The 7946-nt window shown below is 35.7% G+C and overlaps 3 protein-coding genes and 1 long non-coding RNA gene across 5 annotated transcripts; 2 read left to right on the forward strand and 2 right to left on the reverse strand.

Moving 5' to 3' along the window:
* Positions 1 to 605: 605 nt before the first annotated feature.
* On the forward strand, positions 606 to 2513 carry LOC105221692 (apyrase). The gene is made up of 3 exons (XM_011198853.3): positions 606 to 772; positions 865 to 2058; positions 2120 to 2513. Exons 2-3 carry the CDS (start codon positions 986 to 988, stop codon positions 2415 to 2417), a joined length of 1371 nt encoding a protein of 456 aa, XP_011197155.2. The 5' UTR covers positions 606 to 772; positions 865 to 985; the 3' UTR covers positions 2418 to 2513.
* Positions 2514 to 2714: 201 nt separating this feature from the next.
* LOC105221693 (exonuclease 3'-5' domain-containing protein 2) lies at positions 2715 to 5320 on the reverse strand. The gene is given in 8 exon segments (XM_011178114.3): positions 2715 to 3034; positions 3095 to 3262; positions 3322 to 3471; positions 3540 to 3708; positions 3944 to 4384; positions 4387 to 4415; positions 4477 to 4953; positions 5013 to 5320. Coding segments are annotated over 8 exon segments (1743 nt in total). The 5' UTR covers positions 5222 to 5320; the 3' UTR covers positions 2715 to 2934.
* Positions 5321 to 6449, forward strand: LOC128919868 (uncharacterized). Its single transcript, XR_008470004.1, has 2 exons — positions 5321 to 5572; positions 6184 to 6449. It is a non-coding gene; the product is annotated as an uncharacterized LOC128919868 (long non-coding RNA).
* Positions 6007 to 7881, reverse strand: LOC105221691 (solute carrier family 35 member G1). Of its 2 annotated transcripts, XM_029037902.2 has the most exons (4): positions 7449 to 7881; positions 7071 to 7386; positions 6740 to 6986; positions 6007 to 6655 (listed from the first exon to the last, which is right to left on the reverse strand). In XM_029037902.2, the coding sequence occupies exons 2-4, from the start codon at positions 7277 to 7279 to the stop codon at positions 6149 to 6151; spliced, it is 963 nt and encodes a 320-aa protein (XP_028893735.1). In that variant the 5' UTR covers positions 7280 to 7386; positions 7449 to 7881; the 3' UTR covers positions 6007 to 6148. The 2 variants fall into 2 exon arrangements, with proteins under 2 accessions (XP_028893735.1, XP_011197152.1); XM_011198850.3 differs by having other exon boundaries at positions 6007 to 6986; positions 7449 to 7876.
* Between the last annotated feature and the right edge of the window lie 65 nt (positions 7882 to 7946).

Below are 7946 nucleotides of genomic sequence, written 5' to 3' on the forward strand. Positions count from 1 at the left end.
ATGCTGCAATTCACAAAAATATTCTTTAACCACTTTTAAATTACGCGTTTTCATTGATATTTATTGTTTTAAGTTCTTATTAGTGATCTTGCAAGGCGGCTAAAAATGTCTCCATCGCATTATTTTTTTGGCAACATTTCAATCTGGCCTTTCCAGTTTCCCAATTGCGAAACGTCAAAACCTCCTCATCTCGACAAACTGTCAAAGTTTAGGTGGTTTTGACGTTTACAATTGCGCTCTCACTTCCAGTGATATGAGAGTTGTACATCTCTTTATCTCTGGTTTTTGCTGGTAGGTAAACTTGGAAAGAAAAGAGAAAAAACAGAGCGAAAAGAAACTGTAAAAATTTCGAAAATCGAATCTCGAACATTATTTGCTTTTCGACCATAGTTGCCACTTACTTTTAATTACTACATTGGATTTCTTAATTTATGTGAACATTTTGTAATGAAAATCACTGAAAATAATATTATACTCAGATTTAAACAAATACTTTTTTTTAATTTTGCATTTTATAAATGTAAGTAATGAGTACAAATATTTGTAAACATATTGGGTCAGAAATTATAAGTTTGAGAGCTACTTCGTTTAACAGCTGATTGTTAATTTCTGAGTGAAGTTTCGTAGAAATGTTGATTAACCAACGTCACTTGTTCATTAAAGTAATTAAGAAAGTAAGAAATGCTGAAAATAATATTTTAACAAATACATTATAAAATTGCCAGTCTCAACACACATCTTTAGCGCCACATCTACATCGCAGCGTACCAAGGTCGGTAGATGGAAAGCGTTTAATATCTGAAGTTCTCTTTCTATGTGAAATGTGCCACATAAGTATAATATCTAAAACCTATCCGATTTTAGTAATGTTTAACACAATTGTATAATTGCTGAGGCGGTTGATTGTACATTTCTGCAATGATGGTGCGCGTTTCTTAATATTTAAGGAAGTAAGCTCGATTTGTAAGCCCAATACAGTGCACAAATGAATTTTCTGGGGCGCACTGACCACACACATTCTAACCCAAGTCACAGTACAGCCACGCCAATCCACAACACGAATTACGAATATCGACAGCTTGAGAGCACCCCGCGCACATCACATCACTCAAATACAACTCATTCAAGATCCGTGATGTATACACGCGATTGGCGTTCGGCGCTACGTACACCACCAACATACAGAATTGGAAATCGCACATTACGATTCAATTATCACTTCGCGCTACTGGTCATCTGCGTAATTGTATTATGCTTCCTATTTGCTTACGTTCGTACGGGATCACAATCTTCTTCGGACGCAGCATGGCTCAAAACTTATAGTAGTTCCACACGCAGTAGCTCATCTGTAAAAACACCAAACAATGGCGATGGTGCTGTTTACAACGCTAAATATCCACTCACCTCACCACTTATTGGACATGCCAGCGAGATAACATATCGGATAGCAATAGTAGCCGACATGGACACCAACTCGAAAGTTATCAAAAAAGATGGAAGTACTGTATGGCAAAGCCACCTGAAAAAGGGATATTTATCATATCGAATGTCAAAGCAAGAAATCACAATTAAATGGGACGTAGGTGCTCCTGTAACATTAGAATCAAGCTTTTCTCTGAAAGGACGTGGCATGGAATTATCGGAGCTCGTAACATTTAATGGAAAATTACTTAGTTTCGACGATCGAACTGGTTTAATTTACGATATTACTAATGATATCCCCATACCATGGATTATATTACTCGATGGAAACGGGAAAAATTCTAAAGGCTTCAAAGCGGAATGGGCTACTGTGAAAGATCAACAGTTATATGTTGGTTCGATGGGCAAAGAATGGACTACAAGTTCAGGAGAATTTGAGAACGAAAATCCAATGTATGTGAAGGTTATATCCCCTAGTGGTGAAGTACATTCGCTGGACTGGGCATTCAATTTTAAAATGTTGCGTCAAGAATCAATGCAAATAAATTGGCCTGGTTATATGATACACGAGAGTGGGGTGTGGTCACCAATCCATAAAAAATGGTATTTCCTTCCGAGGCGCTGTTCACGGGAAAAGTAATTTGCTACATTATTAAAAATAAGAAAATTTCGAAATTAAAGCTCATTTTCTTTCTAGATACAACGAAACGCGGGATGAACATATGGGGTGTAACTTGCTCATATCAGCAGATGAGCACTTTACGAATATCCACACTGTTAGTATGGATGCTAAAACGGCAATTCCAACACATGGATTTTCCAGTTTCAAATTCATGCCAAACACCGATGATAAAATAATAGTAGCCATTAAAAGCGAAGAGTTAGACGGCAAGACATCGACATTTATTACAGCATTTGATATTGAAGGGCACACGATATTACCGGAGCAACGCATCGATACCGATTTGAAGTATGAAGGCATCGAATTTATCTAAATTGTGGAGTGAAAACGTGCTGCTGGATAAAATTGTAATGTTGTAACACACAGCCAAACGTCAAATAAAATACTGCGCCGAAAAATGTATATAACATACGCCCAGCTGTATAAATACTATATTTAAAAAAAATATTTAGATTATTTATTTTAGCTTATACCTTTTGTTTACCTAAGAGAGCACTTAATTTTATTCCTAAGCATTGTACTACGTGTCCCCCTCTTTAAGTCATATCTTTCAATATGACAATTGTTGCTTGTGTGTAAGATTTCTCAGATAAATAAGTAAAAAATGTGATTTATCTTTACCATCTAATGCATTATCTTGTAAATATTACAACTAAGTAAAGCGTTAAGTAAGATCTGAATTGCTTCAATAATACATACAGTGAGCAATTTCGGAAATAGCAAATAGAAAGGGTATATGCAATAACTCTAGGCACAGCGAATTTTAGATACAAATTTTTAAATAAAAAAATAAGCTTTCAAAAATAATCAATCTTATTGAAACGTATTTTTCAACTGTTCACTACACTGTCCGTAACTTCAACTGGATCGAGGCCAGCAACAATCAAATCTTCCTTATCAACACGCCCCTCTTGTGCTCGGATCTCCAACCTAGTTAAGAATAAGGAATACAAAATGTTTAACGTTTTAAAGCATTTGCGTTGCGCTTACCTATTTGCATTGTGGTTGACATTCCAAAGCTCTGGAAGATATTTAGGTTTCATAGAGCTTAGGAAATGTTGGCGCCACAGCTTTTCGAGTTCACAGAGCCCACCGAATTCATTTTGATACATATGCACGACCTGTTCTCCGTGATGACAATAGTTTTCATTGTTTCGGCTAAAAGAGGGAAATTTGACTTCATAAAAGTACTTTTACAAATCTTGTTTGCGAATTACGTTGTATCAATTTTTGCCGCCTCTCTAATTATTTCATTCGTTAGATCTTCCTTGTAATGATTCAATAAAATTCGCATTAGTTCCCCGCGCCGCTCTTCAGGTATTTCATTTTGACTTTGCAACAACGCTCGCGCAGCCGATTTAACTTGCCTATAAACGAACAAAAGGTACATGTGAAATATATAATTTTTTATTTTATTTTTTAGTTTAATAAATACTTTAGCTCTGGTAGCTCGATGTATTTCACAGCCGAGTCTCCTCTAGAGAACGGTGCGTTGCATTGTTCTGCCAGTTTTGTGCGCATTTTCAGGTCGAAAATATTACTTAGCTGATGACATTCAGGGCACAGTAGGAGCACGTCGTGAGATGTATGCGATTTCATAACCACTGAAAATTATATCATAGATTAGTTATAAATACTAAACATTTAATGCTTCACTATTGCTGTATTAAATTAAGTTTCTCATATAAAGCAAATTCATTTCCGTTAAAGATATTTCCCACACATTCTAATATTATAATAATGCTATGTCTCCGTAGGATGTTTTGCAAGCCTTATAGGTTTTATCTACAAGCATTTTTGCCTGAGGAAGAATATAGACAGTATATTTAGAATTATTACCTGGGAAATGTTTTCTATATTCGCGAGGTACAACATTTTTGCGTGATAAGGGATCCCTTCGACCGCATACTACACAACGGTTTTCCTTTGGATTCTGGTAGTATCGCCCCACTTCACCAACGGCTCGTCCCGAAGGCTCGAAATTCAAGCGCACGGTTAATGGTGTTTGCGATATGATTTCGCCCAAACTCTGATCTACATACCATTGAGCCTTCTTCGCATCGATAGTACAGAGCAGTTCACCATCAGGTGCTTGTAAGTTGCAGTTATCATACAATGCTCTAGTGCGTGTGCTGATGCTACGAGTTTGCAGAGGTTTTATTCTTGACTTTCTCCCTGTGGTTGAGATAGCTTTACTCTTGTCGCTGTTCGCAAAGTTGTTTAAAAATCCTTCCCTGAAGCGAAGATCATAAAAAGGTTCTAAGCGCTCTTGAATATTCAACTTTTCAACTTTTTTAGATCCCAAAATGGCCTATAATATAAATTTGCTTTAGTATTATTTTATTTGATAAAGTTTATACAACTGAACCAACTTTGGCTCCAACTTCTTCACGAGCTGGTCAAATATTTTCACTGCTACCAATGCATCGTTAGCTGCGTACTGCAACTGCTTTTCGTTTAGTACTTTGGCTTCCCAATCTGAACATGAGAGCCTCCAATTTTTATCCAGGTGCACATTTAACAGACTCTTTGCCATTTTAGCTAACCCTTCTGGTTTGTGATCAACCAAGGCAGCCAAATATCGTAAGTCTAATGTGCTCGCCACACCCACACCATAGTCAAATGAAAGTTTGTGCGCATCATCTTGTGGAGCTACACCCACCTTTATAACTTTATCATCTTCGAGAATATCACGGAGTCCTTTTGGTATTTGTTGTAAGTTACAAAGGCGGAACAGCGCGCATAGTCCTTTCTGTGAAGATAACTGGAGCAGTGCTACAGGACGTCGCTTACCTCCTACCGTGACCCACTCGCAATCAAAGCCAAGAACTTTATATTCATGACAGTGGCTGGGAAAAATGACATTGAAAGAAATAATAATTGTGGAAGTATTTTTATTAATACCTACCGCTTTAATGTTTCTAAAACATGTTGACATTCATCAAGTGTTTCAATAACGGTTATTTGTTTTTCTCCCAATGGGTTTCTGTAGTTGCGTATGCAGGATATTATACGACTTCTTTGACGAACCACAAAGCAAAGCAAACCAATACCAGCTGCTGTGGCCAGAAAAGCGGTTTTTGTAGTGAATATGCTCCGTTTTTGTAAATCACCCATTATATTTTGTAAAGAGGGCAAATACCTGGAATTTAGAATTTTTTGACGAAACTGTGGGCAGCGTATGCAGAGAACTGTCAAATTGTTTATCTTCTTAACAGCTGATCAACAAGCAAAGTTGTTTCGTTCACAATTTAGAGTTTAATATTTAAAATATAAAGGAATGTTGACTTTTAGGGATATATGTACATATAATAATATACATATCTTGTGGGATATATCAATTATAATATCCGAAGGAAGTAAAGATACATCCTGAATCGAAAAATTCGAGGTGAAAGGTCATTGTATCATTATGCGATTCAAATTATTGGAATAATAATATATAATCCAGTGGGTAGTGATAATCATGTAAGTTTTGTGGCTCCCTCTATATATGTACATAGCTTATAATTAAAATAAAAAAAATATACTAATTATAATCGAAGTTAGTTTAATAAATAATAAATACTCTGAAATAAAATATTATTCGCTTACAAACGCAGTTCGTTCAATAACGGTATTTAATATACTCAACTTATCTGCATTAACGACGAACATTAAACAAAATAATGTATTGTTCATGAACAGGATCAATATTAAACATAACACGCAAAATAATTTATTGATAGAGTTTTTAGTCATGTTATGGTGAGTACATGATTTATGGAGTTTTGAATTTTCAATTTTTGTTTCATATTTTAATGATTTTACTTATATATTTATTTAAATGCCAGCCTCATTTGAATTAATTACAATATAAAGTGTAGTTTCATTAGTTTTTCTAACGTATATTAGTTGATTCGTTTCTTAATTGTTAATTTTAATATATTATTTACTACGAAGATGCAATATTATAATTATCATCCTATGAGAGAAACCACAATGCGCTTCTATTATTAACGTCGTAATATTCGTATGCTCCATTAAGAATAATATTATATGCTCTTAATTTAATAATAAATATCGTAATCGTTTTCTAGCCGTGGATTCCCGTGGGAGAGATAATGCCCATTTTTTAAGGGCTGTCAAGATAACAGAACTTACTACCAATAAGGCGCCCAAGAGGGAAAATCCTGTTGGAGTTTCCCCAAAAAACATGATTTGCCATATAAATGCGAATACAATATCTGCACATCGTGCAATGGCAACTGGTCCAGCTTGTTCCATTTGCAGTGATAATGTGAGTAATATTTGACCCAAAAAACTAAATATACCCAACACCACCACAAGCCAACGATCTCGTCCACATGCTGGCCAGCACAATGCACCAATAGAACCGCACACAATAAATGTATAGACCAAAGCGAAAGCACCAAAATTGGTCATGATGACGGAGAAATGTAGACCTTTAAGTGCTCTAAGCAATATATACACATTGGCACCAAATAATGTGGATGATATGGCAGCAACTGGGCCCCAAATGTCGTAGGTTTTCCCTGAAAAGCGTTCAGTCTCCATTGAAGGGGCATCGTCACCAAAAACAAAAGGTGGTCGGGTTATTAGAACTACGCCAACTAGAGTAAGTAAGATAGTTACGATATTAAAGAGGCTGCAATGCTCCTTGAGAAACACACGCGCAAATATGGCAACAAATACTGGGGTAGAAAAAATTATAACACTAGCATCGGCGAGAGGCATATGACGAAAAGCGTAAAAACTTAACATTAGCCCAGTTGTGCCCATAAAGCAGCGTAGCAGTAATATCACACGTTTGCCCTCGGGAAACACCGGGTGTCGATTGTAGACAACGATGGGTATTGCAGGAAGCAGTACACCAATAAACCTGCGAACGAAAAGTAAGTCTCAATAAAAAGTGAATAATACTCTAAATATGTACATACTGAAGAAATCAGTACATTTTACTCACCGGAATGAAGCAAGCTCCATAGGATTTACGTCCACAAGACCCTTAACTATAACCGAGCATAGCGAGAAAAAAAGCGAGGAGAGAGTAGCTAGTATAATACCCAAATAAGGGCAGTTAAGTGCTGCTTTGAGGCGCGTAAGTAGTCTGTGTGAAGTTTCGCCATGACGAAAACCGTCGACAAACTGATGCAGTTCTAAATTTTCAGGCATCGTTCAATAATTGTGATATTCGCTTAGCAAGCTAAGAGTAGATTTGATGGACTCCAGCAGTGACGTATTAAGAAAGGCATACTAACTTTATGATTTTCACAATTAATCTGTATTTAAAGCACAATGTTTGTTAATTTAATTTATATAAAATGTATCATTAGTACACCACCTGGTTACTTTCAGAAGGGGTTGTTGGTGTAGATGGAAAAATCGATTTCTCTAGTACCGTTCGACTCAGATTTGTAATTGCGCACAGGAACACCTTAGGTTATTTTACTCAATATTGCACCTTCGGTAACAGTAGCAGACAATTTGTGAACTTTATTAAGTTTATTAACATGTTTATAATGTTGTGAATAATATTATCTTTAACACAACATAAATTTGTATGACTTCCGCATCCTTAACTGAATTTGCCATCGAGATGTAAACAATTATGGCTTAAAACCGGTTACAAATTTATAAATAGTGCTGAACCGGTTAATGATTTATTATGATTGCTTGAATTTTGTATTTCCATTGAATATATTTGTAAAAGAATTTCGTCAAAACTTCAAAAAAATATTTTATTATGCAATACTCAACACCAAAATAGTTCATTTTTCTCTATAATTTTAAAAAATAAAGTGATATTCTAAAAAAAATATTTAGATATTTGACGTGATTT

The sequence above is a fragment of the Zeugodacus cucurbitae genome, chromosome 2 (assembly GCF_028554725.1).
Source record: "Zeugodacus cucurbitae isolate PBARC_wt_2022May chromosome 2, idZeuCucr1.2, whole genome shotgun sequence".
Classification (NCBI taxonomy): Eukaryota; Metazoa; Arthropoda; class Insecta; order Diptera; family Tephritidae; genus Zeugodacus; species Zeugodacus cucurbitae.